A 16,583-nucleotide genomic window follows, 5' to 3' on the forward strand; every position below is an offset into this window, starting at 1 on the left:
AAGCTGGGTGTTAAGAGTAATGTTATCATAATATTAGAGTTCACCTTCTTTATGGAGAGCTCTGCTTCTGACAATGCCAAAGTTTCTTTTTTAAGCCAAGTATTCAGTGAAAAATGAGTTTAGAAAATGCTGGAATATATCAGTATTCTTTGAAAGTGTTGTAGAGCTCCCAAGGCAGTGAGAATTTTAGGAGCCAAGCTGTCAGGAAGAAGTAAAGGGCAGAGGTGAGCCACGTACCCCTTGAGGACTTGTCAGTTCAAAGGTTATAGCTGAGACTCTGAAAAGTTCAGCATAGATTTTTGCCAAACTCATGGGATTTGGGGAACACAAAATATAATTCAGGGTGAGCCACAGAGGACCTTCACTGTTAACTAGAATCCTTGTGCCATAGAAGGAAAAGTGAACTAAAAATATTCTTCACATAAATGCATTCTCAGCTTTTAATTACTGCACTTCCTTTTAAATTAGGCAATCCACCCTTAAGTCAGGAACCTGGAGGAAGCAAAACAAAATGCTTTCTGAAGGATTTCTACAATTTTTATCTACAATGTCTGTCATTAAAAAAATTCCCATATAAAAGAGATCTCATGGAAAACCAAGAGGAAAAAGGTGACTTTACAAAGATTTTCACAAGGCATATGGCTTGGAATTACCGGACAAGGAGTTTAAACAACTATAATTAAAATGTTCATAGAATTAAATGACAAATAGCATGTCTTGGCAGAAAAGTTATTACAAAAAGCAAATAAAAATTCCAAGGCTTAGAAAGTCAGCAGAACTAAAAAAATGAGTGTAATGGCACATTAGATCAGCACATAGTAGAAATAATAAAACAGAAGATCAGAGGCATATATATATAGAATAAAACACAGAAAGACAAAGAATAGAAAATATAAATAGGGGAAATAGGGACAATGAAAAGGTCCAACCTTTATGTATATGAAGTCCTAGATTTATAAAGCAATAATTGACAAAACTAAAGGTAGAAGAAATTAGAAAATGCACAATCACAATGGGCTATTTAATATACCTGTGATGAATTTTTAAATATATCCACAAAATCTTTGATAATGCATCCTTTGAGAAGAGAGGCCCATATCTCTTTCACTGGATGTTGGCTGACCTTTGTGAGTTGCTTGTAAGCAAGAAAATACAGCAAAGGCACCACTGCTTAATTCTCAGCACTAGGTCAGGAAAATTGTGCAGCTTCCCCATGGTTCATTTAGGACATTTGCTTTAAGGGAAGTCTGACTCTGTTGAGACTATCCTGGAGAGGCCCTATGCAGGTGGTCTTGTTAAGCTGAACTACCAGGTGTTTTCCATGTAAGGGAGCCACCTGGATTTCCAATTTACTTAAGCCTTCAGATGGCTTTAGCTCCAGGTTACATCTAAGTGAAACCACACAAGACACCCCAAGACAGAACTGCCCCATTGAGTCTTTTTCAAGTTCCTGACCCCAAAAATCATGAACAAAATGACATACATTATTTGTTTTCAGTTGTAATTTTTTTAGAGAAAATTTGTTAGGCAGCGTTAGTAACCAGGACACTTACCATGTTATGGAGAATGCTACCACTAAATAAAAAGAGAAATGTTTGTCTTTAACTAACTTCTACTAAAGAGAATTAAAAATGTTTGTCCAAACAAGGACTTGAGAGGGCATCTTTATTCGTAGTATCCCCAAACATGTGTGATGTCTTTTGGATCAAGGCACTAGGCCTTGAAAGGGTCTTAAAGAGACTACTGGCAGGAGCTGTGTGGAATTTGTAGATGCTGTTGGTGAGACTTTATAGGACTTTTGTTATTCAGAAAAACAAAGTAAAAACACTTATCTCAGTAAGAAAACAATCAATAGGTATTTAAAATAGGTAATGGCAGATTTAACAATTATGCACCTGAAAACTGCAGAATACATGTTATTCTCAAGGGCATATAGGCCATTTGCCAGGACTAAATGTATGCTATAGCAAATATGGGTTCAAAAATTTTTTCAAAGGAAAAATTAAGAAAAAGTGATATAAAATCATAATTTTGGACCACAGTAGAATTAATCTAGAAACAAACAAAACCAGTAAAGTCAACTCTATCAAGGTACACTTTTCAAGCGATAAAATACACCTATATCAATAGTACATTTCGATGCTTTGACAAATGCATACATCTTTATAATCAACCACCTTAATACAGAATGAACATGAACCCCAAAATTTCCCATTTGTCTTGGGAGCCAATACATTCCTCACTTCACAACCCAGTTCCTAGGCAAACTTTGATCTGCCTTCCATCACATAGTTTAGTTTACATCTTGTAGAATGTAATGGAATCATATACTATGTATTGTTTTTTGTATGGCTTCTTTTTCTCAGCATGTTTTTGAGATTTACCTTTATAGTTGCATTTATCAGTTTGTTTGTCCTCTTTATGGTTGAAAAGTCTTCCACTGTCTGAATATACTATCATTTTTTAAATCCTTCTTCTGTTAATAAAATTTAAGTTGTTTATCCTTTTTTTATTATTGTTAATAAAAATACTATGAACATTAGTGCTCAAATATTTTTGTGGACCTATGTTTTTATTTCTCCCAAGGAAATGTCTAGTAGTAGAATTGTTGGGTAACATTTGAATGCATGTTGAATTAAAATTTTTTTCTTTTTTCAAAGTGTTTGTATCCTCTTACATTACCACCAGCAATATATGGAACTCTATTTTCTTCTCATCCTTGCCAAAGCTAGAATTGTAAATCTTTTAATTTTAGTCATTCTAGTTAGTGAAGTGGTATTTCTCCACATAATTTAAATTTCCTTAATCATTAAAGATGAAGTCTAATTCTCAGTTTTTGAATGTTTAATGCCTTAAGCAATGTTTGCCCATCCCAAGATCCCCCAAATTTTCTCCTATGTTTCCTTTTAGAAGTTTAATAGTTAAACATTTTACATATAGGTCGGTTGGCAATCATTCTGAGTTGTTTTTTTTTTTTTTTTTTTGTGGTGTGAAGTAAGGGTTGTGGTTCATTTTTCACCCATACAGATATTTTTGTCCCAACATCATTTTGAAAATACATATGTCCTCCAATATTTTGGCATCTGTACTGGTTTGCTAGGGCTGCCATAATAAAGTACCACTAACAGGGTGGCTTAAACAACAAAAATTTATTTTCTTACAATTCTAGAGGCTAGAAGTTAGAGATCAAGGTGTTGAAAAGGTTGATTTTTTTCTATGAGGGCTATGAGGGAAGGATCTGTTCCAGGCTGGCCTTTCTTCTGGCTTGTAGATAGCTGCTTCTCCCTGTGTCTTCACATGATCTTTCTTCCATGTGTGTCTGCATCTTAATCTCTTCTTCTTATAAGGATACCAATCATATTGGATTAGGGCTGATCCATATGACTTTATTCTTAATACCTCTTTAAAAGCCATATTTCCAAATACAGTCATATTCTGAGATATTGGGGGTTGGATGTTAACATGAATTTTATGTGTGGGGGCACAATTTAATCCATAATAGCATCTTTGTAATTATATATTTATATATATTTGGGCCCATATTTCTGAACTCTCTATTCTGTTCCACTGAGCTCTATGTATCTATTTTTACTCTGAGACAATACTGTCTTAGTAATTGCAGCTTTATAGTTAGTCTTGAAATCAGGAGTTTTCAGATTTGATCTTTTTTTTTTTCAAAATTGTTTTGCCTTTTTTATTCCACATAGATTTTAGAATTTGCTTATAAATTTCTGCAAAGACATTTGCCTTATCCAAATGAGTGAATATAGTACCTTTGTTACTTTTCTTTCTATTAGTGAAGATAAAAATAAGAGAAGCAGTCTGAAGCTGTCAGTCTCAGTGTTGTGGCTGATAATTTATGTTGTAGAGGGAAGGCCAGGACAACATAAAGGAGTTGGGTAGGTATCTTCTGAGAACAGAATATGGTCCCTGGCCCACTGATGATCAGAAAGCGATCTTACGTGTTGCAGGGGAAAAGAGTCAAGTACTTCTATAACACGGGGACATTAACTCAAAGAGTTTAGCCACTTTGTGAGACAGTAAAAGCATTTCCCCCGCCAAACACCTTTTGATACATTTTATGCATGGGAGACAGAAAAGTTTATCGTTTGTACTAGATTCTGCTGAATGGAAGGGCATGTCCAGTCTTATTCAGGATCCTCCATTTGCTACAGCTTATGCTAAAATGTGGTTAGAGAGACAAACTCTTTTTAAAAATCTTTTTTCTTTTCTACTCTTCTTTTTTAAATTGTATTTTTCCATTACCAAGTATCTGAGAGGAACTCTTAATAAGGTGGGTTATATAAAGGCAGGCATGCATAACTCATAACCTAAATGAGAGAATTGTCCAGCTCCACCCTTAAATGGAATCTTACCGCTGAGGATGCTGAAAATTTGAGAATGCAAGCATCTTAAGATTGGTTATATGATGATAGTGCAGCTTTCCTAATTCTATGCCTTTGACCCAGGTGGTGGTTACTGCTGTGATAAAAATGGCTTTTGCTGCTTGGGTTCCCTATTCACCTGTTACTGGGGAGACAAGATGATATCAAGGTAACGGTTGTTGATCTCCTTGCTCAACTACTATAAATGGTGCTGAATACTGAAAAAATGATTAGAATTTTTCAAAAGAAAGGAAATAACAAGGTTATAAAAACACACTGAGACAATTAAACTGGATGAATATGTTGGAATGGTTGACCAAATTTGAACAAAATTGGAGGAGAAAGCTGGAGTAGCTGCTAAAGTTTTAATGAATCAACTTAAGAGATGAGGTGGTCTGGCTGTCCCAACAACTTCCCAACTTGTAAAAAGACTATGATAAATTCATTTGATTACTCCTAGGCCGATGAATTTGTAATAGTCACTGATTATGCAAAAGAAGACTCTATAGGTCTAAAAGAGTCAGTGCCAATTAAAATGGCAGAAAGTAAAGAAAACGATTGAAGCCCTGAGTGACAGGTGGGCTCAGGCACTGATGCTTCCAGAAGACAGAAAATTATGTGGAATGGCGGGGGAAAAATTGCTTGGAAGTGGTGAGGAATAATTTTGGAATTACTGATGCTCAATGTACTGTCACAACTATGTCTGAAATGATAAGTGAAAGAGGAATATAAGTAAATTAAGAGGATATGGTGATGTTATTTTAGAAGGATTGCAGGTAAAACTATGGCTGTAAGTAGAAATTTATGAATAAACATAATTTGTTTTTCCTTACTCTTACTAGAATGCATTATAAGAATATCTGTGATGTCTAAAGGGAGGACTCTGCCCTTATCCAAACCACTGGGAAAAGGGATGTGCAAATATGTTCTCTATTCTGTTTTAATTGGCCTGCTGTGTAGGAACCTTAAAATTACCTAAACCCATTCAAATGACTAACTTAAAGTAGCATACCTGGGGGACATCGAGAAATTAGGCCTCATTTAAGGGTCTGTCTAGTAGTGACCTGTGAGAAAAACTGATGGATATTTCAGACTAACTATGTATTACAGAAACCTTAAGATAGTATTCACCATTGCATCACTGTATCTGTATATTGACAGTTCAAGCTGTACAAGTTAGGGAAAATTGATATTTTGTGATTGATTTGGCTAATGTTTTCTTTTCAACTTCTACTTAGGAAAAAAAGTCAATTTACATTTACGATCGACTCCAATATCAATTTACTATGCTCCTACTTTACTGAATTCTCCTGTGTATTGTTCCAGCTGAAATTGAGAAATGTTCTACGTAACAATTGTCTTGTATTCTTCATGAACTATAAAGATTCAGAAAGTGTTCCATATTAAAGGGGACCAAATGAGCATGACAGTTGAATGCAGCACATGACTTAGATGTTCTTTTAGCTGTGAAAAATATACTTGGATCACTCAGTAAAATCTGAATAAAACCTACCAACTAGATAATAGTATTATAACATTTTTAATTTCTGGAACTTGATAATTGTGCTGTGGTTATGTAAGAGAATTCTTTGAAATATTTTAAGAGTAAAGGGATACCATGTCTTCAGCCTACCAATTTTAACTACTAATTCACAAAAATTTTACATATTCAGGGAGAAATGAGGCACGGGAGAGAAAGGCAGGGATATACTATAGCAAGATAATAACACTGGTGGAATATGGATAAAATGTATCTGGAAATTTTTATTCTTGCAACTTTTCTGTAAGTCTCAAATTAGTTAAAATAACAATACAGAAATATAAAGATGAAAACAATTCAGAAAGAATCCATTCCTATGACACCTCCACTGAAAGGAATACCAAAACCATCAGAAACATAAAATATATAGGAGAAAACCTAGTGAAAGATGCATAAAAATTCTGAGAGAAATTAAAGACCTAAATGAATAGAGAGATACGCCATGTAAATGAGTTGAGAGATTGAATATTTTCAAGGTTAATCATCTTCAAATTCATGTAATGAATAAACCTAATCTCAATCAAAACACCACTATACATTTTTTGGGTGAAAAATGACAAGTTGATTCTAAAATTTATATGCTAATGCAGAAGACCAAGAATTATTAACACAGTAGGCAAGAAAAACAACAAAGTTAGAGGAGTTATTATAAAGTAACTTCTTCAAAATTTTCTAAACTTATTAGAAAGTTACAATAACTAGGAAAGTGTGGTAATGGTGTAGGGACAGACAAATGATACAGTGGAGCAGAAAAGAAACTATAAAAAGACTCAGACATACATGCACTCCATGACAAAGATGCCACTGCAGTATGAAAAAGTCTTTTCGGGTAAAGATTCTCAGTCAATTGGATATCCATTAAAAAATATGAAACTTGACCCTCATTTCATACCATACATAGATATTAGTCCTCTAGAAGGATTGTACAATTACATGGGTAAGAAAAATAATTAAGTTTTTATAAGATACTCTTGGAGAATATTTTGTGATTTTTGGGTTGGCAAATTCTTCTCTTAAAAAGGTTATAAGAAACCCTAAATGCACTGAAAAAGATTGATAAGTTATATTTCATTAAATTAAGATCTTGGTCCACAAAGAACACCATACCACTAAGAGAGTAAAAATGAAAGTCCAAGGTTTAAACATACAAAATAATGATACATATCTGCACTAAATATCATTGTCATGGTAATTTGTAACACTATATTTGTAACAGTCAAACCTGGAAACAACTCAAATCTACCATCAGTTGAATTGATCAATACATGGTCATGTGATTATTCAATGGGATACTCTGTAGCAATAAAAATGAACAAGGTGCTGCTTAAGCAATAATATTAATGAATTCCAACATAATGTGGAGTCAAAGAAGTTAGACACAAAAGGAAATATTTCATGATTTTATATAAAGGTCAAAAAATGACAAAAATATTCTATAGTAGTAGAAGTTAGAAAAATGGCCTTGTTTGGAGAGGACGGAGGGCAGAATTATTGGTGGGAAGGGAAGGTGACTTCCTGGGTGCTTTTACTCTTCTCTTTATTAATCTGGGGTGGGGTACATGCCAAAGTATGCACTTATTATTTATACATTCTCTATCATAATACTTAAACAAAATGTTTATTTGAAAAATATTATTCCTCTGAACACTTCTTGTCTTGATCTGAAAAATGAATGAACAATGAGAAGAACCATATTTCACCATGAAATACCTACTTTTGAAGGCAGCTTTCCCACACTCTTTGCTCCTAGGGAAATTTCACTCAAGAAACATCCTTAGTACCAGTTAGCCCTTCCCTTTCTCTTACCTGAGCATATCACAGAGGCCATGTTCCCATGGGTACAGTCAGGAATGCCCAGGGCAGTCATAGGGCAATTCCACAAGAAGGACTCAGCCCCTGAACAGTGAAATTGGGCTTTCCAGATCCGATCATCTCTTTGCACAAAGTATATTCCGTTTGGGGTAGAGATGGCAACTCCACAGCTGAGTTGACGACAGATGACATTGGCATTGGCCATATTCCAGTGGGAGGCACAGAGCATTCTCCATTCTCCAGAAATATTTATCTCTATTTGTCCTTCACACTGAGAGGTGCCATTTTTCATGAGCCGCACTTCTGTGTATGCTGGTAGGGGAAAACAGGATTTTATCAAAATCTCATGTTTTTCTTGCCCCAACAGAGAATGTAGGGAGGTTAAAGTCCTGCTCTGCATCTCACCTGAACAGACAACGTGAACAGCCCCACTGTGCTGGCAGGCACCTCCTGGACAGGGCACTCTGGGGCAGATCCAGAGCTTAGGCTCCTGCCCCTCACACCAGAATTCTTCAGCCCACACCTGTCCATCTGATGCTCCGAAGGGCACATCCACCAGGACAGACACAGCTTTTCCACACCCCAGCTCTGCACATATGACTTGGGCAGTAGGGAATGTAAAGTTCCCATCAGACACTGGGACCCAGTCTCCTCCAGAATGCACTTCTACTCGCCCTGAGCAGGGTCCATGCCCTCCTGCCAGACGCACAAATCCTGAGAGAGAAAGCAAAGAAACCTAGTGAAGTGTTCCTGATCTTGGCTTGGCAACTGGAAACATGTCATAGGCAATGGTGTGAAAGTTTTACTTTTCTGGTGGTGGGGTATGGAAAGGGATTGCAACAGTTATTGTCAGAATTGTATTTTTGTAAACAAGTTTCTGAAGAGAAATGTACACTTTGAAGTTGGTTAGAAATGAGGATTCCTTAACTAGTGGCCTGACAATAAAGTCCAAGGAAATTGCACTGTAGTGGGCTTTTAAACTTGTGTAGAGGTATGAATAACTGAATTAACCCATAGTAAAAAAAAAGAAAAAGTCCATGGGGTTCAAGAGATTAGAGGCCTATCATGCAGATAATGTTAGAAGGGTATCCTGAGATTTCTGGGGCTAGAATTCTGAGCAGCTGTATCTCAGTAGCCAATCTTTGAGTGATTGAGGACAGGAAAAATTATGAGGGTTGGGTCCATGAGTACATGCCAAACTGTAGACAGACTTATAGCTCAAGGGAAGAAATATAGATATAACCGGCCCACTTTTATGATTTCACATTTTATTTCCCCCATAATTTATGATGGCAAAAATTCCAGGAATTTCTTTTCTTTCTTTCTTTTTTTTTAGTTTATTATTTACTGTTTATTAAATACCTTCTGAAAGGTCCAATATACCACTAGAACTTTAGTTAGGACTGAAATGTATACACAAGAATGGCACATACCAAAATATCAGCTAATTAGTTTAAATTCAAGATCATTTTCCCTTGAAATAGAACCTCACATTTACTTGAAGTACTCAGTGGTACGGCATCCTCCAATTTAAAAATTTTAAAAAGAAAAACATAATCAGAAGGCCCAGTTTTCAAAATTGTTGCTAAAAGCCAACAAATTAGCTGGAAGTCAGGGATGAAAAGGAATAACCTCTCTTCAAATAATAAATCCACAAAGTCCTTTGCCACAAAAAAGCAGGTCCTTGTAGTTTTGTTCTCTTCCCATGAGACAATCACCACCTTGTTAAAAGTGGGAAAGGCAGCCCCCACAACATGCACCATCCCCAAGGGGGGAAAAACATCCACCCAAACAGTTTCTACTTGTCTTTACCATATATTACAGGAGTATATATGGATTTTGTTTGTTTTTACATTTATACAGTTTACATTGCTTGACCCATAAATAACACTTGTCAGATTAATAGGGCCAAGTTTTAAAGAGTATTTACATAGCCCCACCATGCATACAGAGCCTTTTTAATATTGAAAAAAAATTTAAAAAAGGAACTTTCCATCACTAGGCAATATAAATTTGACCATCTAAACTTATAAACCCTGACTAAAATACAAGCGATCATTTCATCCATAAATGCTGGTTCCCTAACAAATTTAGCACTGCAGTGTAACAAACATCTTGCAATTCAGGGATATAAAAATATCAGCTTTAAAATCTGAACCGTACATTATGTACATTAATATTTGCACCATTAAATTAGGAATACACTTAAGTCTATGAAATACTACATTATAAATAGCAAAGATTTTTCCCCCGCTAATCTGTAGCTGGAGCTAATACAATACAATGTTTACCTGGCTAAAGAGGACTGCAAGGGGACGGGGTGGCCTCGTGGGATGGGGAGCACAGTGTTGTCTGGGTCAGTGTGACTACGTGCATGCTGCACAACAAGACAAACCGATCAGGACCTGGGCCAACCTGGCGAACACGAATGACAAACACTATTGCTTTACAAAGGTGGCTGAAGTTCTCCGTTGTCTAAAATCAACACCCCCGTCCAGTCACCTCGCAACAGTTTCTTTCTGATTCTCTTGCGGACTGGAGACCAAAGCAGCTACGTAAAACTGTATGCTCCTGGCTGGTTGTGGCAACCTGGCACCATCCGAGGAGGGTAAACTGGAGAAATCACACCTTCTCAATGTTAACCTGACATTGTAAATAGGAGTCGAGGGCTCATTTACATGGGTAAAAGCACTTTAAACTATTTTAGCAACTTTCCTATGAAAGAAAGAAAAAACGAGATATGCTTCAAGATGGTTAATGGCTACGTTTAAACATGATCTCCACAGGTACTAGGTTAAGAAATAATACAGTTTTTGCCCTTGTGTCCCTTTTTCTTCTTGGATTTCGTTGTCCCCGGACCAAACTGAGGAGTGGGGAGCACAGAAGTTGGACTCGCAAGGTCGTCTGTATAGGAGGCGTACCTCTGTGGCCGGGGCTGAGGGATTGGTTGTCCAAGAAAATAGCCCTCTTCTTCCGAGTCGGAGGAGGAGGAAGAGGAGGAGCACCAGGAGTCACCCTCCTCCCCGTAGAGCCCCAGGAACCTGGCACCTGCCGGCTCCGCAGCGCGTAATCGGACGTGGCGTGGGCATACCGCCCGTAGAGATCCACGTTCTGTATGCAGGCTCGGAGCTCCCGGGCACTTTTATTCTGTATAAACTTCTTGTAGGTCTCGGGGGTGTAAAGCCACAGCCTGTCCTTGGGAGAGTATTTTCTTTCGGTGACGAGATTCAGGGCGTTGTCAGAGCGGGACTTCCTGCTCCGCCTGCGGCGATGGTGGTGAGACCTGGACCCTCTCTCCTCAAAATGTTAGACCCGTCTCCGAGTCCTCTCACTCACGGGGGCTGCCGGATTTCGATGTTGTCATAGCTTCCATTGTCGATGACATCATCGGAAAACTTGACCTGCTGTGGTCTGGACTGAGACTTGGATCTCCTGAGCACTGGGAGGTGTACTGGTTTCTCCTCGGACATGATTTTTTTCTGGACACAGCTCTGAGCTCAGACTCTTCAAGGATTCTGCACTCCTGTGCAGCATGGAAGAGTTCAAAGTTCCCATATTGCTCATTTTCTCACAATCTTTGGCCTCCATTTCCTCAAAGTTTTGCAGAGAATATAAGGATGGTCTCAGCTTACTTTCTCCATCCACTGAAGCCCCTGTGATGTTAGACAAAGCCAAAGAATCCATAGAAACCCGAACGCTCTGCTCTGGTTTCAAGTCTGACAGACACTCCAGGGAACCTTCTTCATACCACTGTGTTTGATCATGATTGTATCCCGAAGCCCCATGGTCCAGATCCAACTCCTGGAGCCTTCTGCTGCTGGCCGGGCCTGGGTAGCTGCCACAGGCAGAATCTCCCAATCCAACTTCTGACTGTGCTCAATACATATCAGATTGGTATTTTTTACTTGCAAGGCTCTGGTTATTTTGCTTTAACTCAGTCTTCTTATTTTTATCCATGTTATCAGATATCCAATGCTCACTGGCTTGGATATCTCATTGGGCTGCTGCTGAAAGAGGCTTTTTTCACCAAACTTGAGGAGGAACTGCGTCATATAATCTTCATGCTCAGCCCATTCTTCGGGGTCTTCTGGGGTTTCGTGCTCTCCTCTGCCTTTCCAAAGGTCTACATTGACAAAACTTGCTCCCTGCCTGGAGAGACTCAGATCATTCAATTTCTGAGAAAGGGTGTCATCAGCATTGCCTGAAAGGCCAGGAAACTTGTAGTTCAGAGCAGGGGACAAGAGGAGAGACTGTCTACACTGATCCGCTGACCGACTGCTCTTGCCCATCCGGACACTTCTGGAGTCTCTTAATCCAGCGCACTGAAATGCGGAGTCGGAGGAATCGGAGGCATGGATGTCTTCACTGAGACTGCATGTTTTTGAGCAATAAATCTGACCTTGTTTGGGAAGGAAGGGGCACCCCAGCAAAGAGGCTTTACACTGGGCACAAGAGAAGCAGGCTTCTGTGGCATGCCAGTGCTGTCCGTCATAGGTCATCTGGCCATGGTCGACACCGATATGCTCCCCACACGTTTCGCAGTACTCAGCATACAGAGATTCAAAACAGCTGCAGCAGAGGGGGCGGCCGTCCTTCATGATGTACCTCTGCCCTCCTAGGACCGTCTCACACTCAAGGCAGCAGAAGTGTCTCATGTGCCAGTGGCGACCCTCAGCTTCTGTGCACTCATCAGCAAAAATTATCTCATCACATGCTGAACACCGTGGTTTGAGAAGTTCAGCATGGTGCCTGCCGCAGTGAATTTTTCCATCCTGATAAAAATAGATGAGGTCGACCAGCAGCTCGTTACACATGAAGCAGACAAAACAGGGTGGGTGCCAGCAAACTCCAGGGCCAGCACTGGAGGCAAACACAGCAATTTCACCTCCGTTTATCTTCAGCCCACACTGCTCGCACACGGCATGCATTACTGCTCTGGACAGGAGTTTAATCGTCCCTCTTCCAAGTGCTTCTTTCTTCCGTTGAGCACTGAACACTCGCAATTCTTTTTTCTCCTCTTCGCTCAAAGACTGGCAATACCGCACCTCATTATCATGTGGTGGCAACTGGTACAAAACCTGTTTAATTCTATGTTTCTCTCCAGGGCTGTTAACATACGGAACCTTTTCTTCTGGTAAGCAGGCAAAATAAAGCTGGATCTGCTCTGGCCTAAGTCCCGGCGGGACCCAGGCATACTCCTCCAATGCACATTCTGAATCATCGTCCGACGTGGAACTCCTCTGACACCCGAAGGTGAGTTTGCTCATTTTGGGCTCCATTTCCAAAGGCATAATAAAATTCAAAAGTTGTTTTTCTCAGTCACAGGACATCAAACAATGGCCTTGCAGCCCCCATCCAGCCGTGGAAGGGGAGATCCGGCAAAAGGTCCTCTTGTTCCCCGGAAACCCTCTGTCCCCGCTGGCGTCGCTGACTCTGCTCCCCTTGTTAGAGTCGCCTCATCCAGGCCACCACACCCCCCACGCTCTAGCTCTGCGTATCCCTAGGATCCTCCACCTCAAAGAGAGAGAGGAAAAAAAAAAAAATCACCACCACCTTCTCTACTCTGCTCCAGGAGTCCGCAAGGGACGGCGATCTTCAAAAGTAACCAGAGCCCGCTTTAAAAAAAAGTAACCATTTCGCTTCTTGCTGGTCCCACCCTCAGCTGAGCTCAGGGAGCCTGTCGCCCCACTTGCGATGCCAGCCCTGCTCGATACTCTGCTCCAGTCTGCAGGAGGCGCCTGCCCAAACTGATCTCGCCGCTGCTCTCTTTCCAGGAACTGCCACTGCTGACCGTGCCCCTGCCAGGTCTCCACAAGGTCCCGCTAGCACGTTATTTCTCAAAAAGCTACCCACCCATTTAGCCAGCCTCGCGGCTCCAGCACCTACCACCGTCCACCTGCTCCATTGTCGGGAGCCATAGTCCCAAGAATTTCTTAGGTGACCTGATTATGAAAGAAGTTGTCCAAAGATGAGTTTGGGTGTGAAGAAAGCTCCAAGAGTTATAGGAAAAGGAGTGGCTGGTCCTAGTCATCTTTCTTGAACCCTAGGGTTTGCCAATGAACCTGAAAGGGAATGAGTCCTGAGGCGGACTATGTAAGACAGTTAAGTTTGTTGATCACTTTATACTGGGTTTTTCTTCCCAGACATGGGAACCTTAGCAAATGCTAAGGAGTAAGAGTAATTGAGGTATTTTAATCCTATCTATATGCTAACTGTATATTACTCTACTACTTGGATTCTTGAGATAAGAAGCCAGCATGCTGTAAAAAACGGAGGAGAGGAAGGAAGCAGAGCGCAAACAAACTATAATTTGGAGACTTCCAAATTGCCAAATCTTTAGTAGAGATGAAAGATATGAATATTTGGGATAAACTTGTGGAACGAGTCTTCAACACATTTTATCACCCTGTGCTTCTCCCTTCTACCATGTAACCACAAGGCACTGAGAGAAAAAAAATAAATTATATATGTATATTCTTTGAAAAAGAGTTGATTGTATAAAAGACTCATTCTGGGGCTCCCCTACTAGCATACATTTCTTCAGTATGTCACCTAACATGACTCCACATTTTTACATTGACTAAAGTTGTTCACTTCTGTGATGTGACAAATCCTCTCATTGGTCTGTAGTTGGTAAAGAGATTTTAATATCTGTGCAAGACTGGTATTGCTAGTGAATAGTGAAGTTTTAACAATTCAGTACTTCCACAGATGTTATCATCTGAAGTAAAATAGTATTTGGGCTCACCACAGATAATACCCACTTGTTTTGTGCTATTTCTATGTATATGGGAAGGTAAGTGAAGTTTCTGTGCAAATGAGGGCGAAGGAAGAATCTGACTGACACGGTGGTCCTCACTGAACTTTCTAGTGGCTTCCCTGAGAACAGCAAGTGAACTTCTCAGTGTAGGCACTAGGCTTACGTTGAGAGCTCCTGTTCAGTCCTTTACCCTTTTACTGGAAATTGGTCTTGCTGACCTGATATGAAAAATATTAGGGCACATTTCTAAAAATCTGCCTAAGCAGAAGAAATGGCAGAGAGACAAGTAGTTTTATTAAGAAATACTGAACTTAGAATTAATATGTTTAACTTAATACTTCAGAAACCCCAACGTATCAACATAACAAAAGGTGAAAGTAACAAAAAACTCTAAAATTTAAAATCTCTGTCTTCCAATGTAGTGAACTATGCTTACATGTTGAGTCACAAGTAAGAAATACACACACACCTTTAATTAAAAAGGAGGAAGGCACCCAAGCCCCCCTCAAGCAAAATATGGACTCTTTCAGGGCTAAGATTAAAAGGTCAACAAGCGTTAAAAGCTGTAAATAATACTGGGGATCCTTAAGCACTATGTCGTTATTTTAAGCCAGAGAAGACAGAATCTTGGGTGGTTTTATCCTAAGAGTGACTTGTTCAAGGTTACAGAGTTAGGGAATACTATTGGCTCCAGACTTAGCCTCTTCTGTGCCTGTTTTATGCTCTTAATGCCTGCTCCACGTTCCAGGTTATTACAACATTTCATCTTCCTTCAGGCCCATTGTTAACTATTAATCATGGCCCACTGTCCTTGGTGATTCACCTCTACTCTTCTCTCTATTTTCCAAATTTAGCTCATTTGCAAGAAAGATACCAACCAAAGTTACAGGAGGGATCTCATGGGGCCAGGTCTCTAGGAAACTTCTTTCTGCACCTGTGCCCGAGACTGGGAGATCCCCAATGTTCTGTATCTTAGCTTCTGCTTAGGATTCCTTTGGCCAGAGGAAATATTCCCTCTCATTGTTATAGCTTTATTTTGTGTTGATTTTTATCCAGAGATGCAAGAGAGCAAGGATGACCAGGTTGGTTATCAATACATTGCATCTAGGACCCATTTTTATTACTTCACATCTGACCAACCCTGACTTCTCTATCCTGCCTCTAGCTGTGACTCATCTGCATCCAAACCAACAATTCTCAAGGCCTTTGATGGGCAGCCTCACCTGTGTCTGTACCCTTCCAGCTCCTCATCCATTAGTCCAGGATCCTACTATTCTGAAGGAAACAGAGCACCTTCTTTTCTGAGATGTGGGAATGTCTCCATTGGTTGTGGTATTTGGCCTCTCAGAGACCCACAAAGATCCAAGTGTCTCCCTTAAGACTAAATTGCCCTGTGCCCTTGGGCTGTGCATCCCCTATAAAGTCAGAGGTGGTCCTCATGAACCTGCCATCAGGGTGCAGCAAAGAGCAAGGAGAGTCGGACATGGGAAGCCCAGAAACAGACAAAAATTGAGTCTCTGATTGGGAAATGATGAAAAGGGAGAGAGAAGGGAGGCTTCAAGTGAGGCATCTCTAAACCCCCTGCACAGGTCTGATACATAGGAAAAGGGTATTTGAAAATAATATTTAGAGTCTATTTCATGTTGTTTTATTGAAAATACAAGCATCTTTTTAGAGTTTGCCATATTTCAGGAAATTTGATAGGTAAACCACAATGAAAGAACCTAAATCACAATAAAGAATGTGTTATCTTTGTAAGGCTTTATTTCTAGTGGAAGAAAAAAATGCGTAGACAGGTTTAAGATCTCTGCTAAGTTTACAGGAGACCTGGATAGCAAAAAGGAAAGGAAACTGCCTCTTCAGTGGCATGTTTATATTAATCAACCCTACCAAAATCCAAATGAAAATAATGGTCAGATACACCCTTGTCTGGTGTCCTGCTATATAGATATCCATGTCCTTAGGCAAGTTACTTAAAAGTTTATCACTGGGATCCTGTGTATAACACTCTGACCTTTTCCCTATCTCAACCTTTAGTCAATCTTACAACTCATTCTTCTCAATCCCTACAACCAGTCATACAGAA

The 16,583-nt window shown here is 39.6% G+C and overlaps 1 protein-coding gene and 1 pseudogene across 1 annotated transcript in view; both read right to left on the bottom strand.

The window, feature by feature from the left end:
- Window positions 1-16,583, bottom strand: part of LOC150011305 (scavenger receptor cysteine-rich domain-containing protein DMBT1-like) — a 199,303-nt gene that overhangs the window by 12,264 nt on the left and 170,456 nt on the right. The window contains 2 exon segments of the mRNA XM_090275094.1: window positions 7,732-8,049; window positions 8,143-8,451. Coding sequence (XP_090131220.1) covers window positions 7,732-8,049; window positions 8,143-8,451 — 627 coding nt within the window.
- On the bottom strand, window positions 10,493-13,028 carry LOC150011306 (prickle-like protein 1 pseudogene; annotated as a pseudogene).

This window comes from Furipterus horrens, unplaced genomic scaffold (genome assembly GCF_987537825.1).
Source record: "Furipterus horrens unplaced genomic scaffold, mFurHor1.1.pri manual_scaffold_4, whole genome shotgun sequence".
Taxonomy (NCBI): Eukaryota; Metazoa; Chordata; class Mammalia; order Chiroptera; family Furipteridae; genus Furipterus; species Furipterus horrens.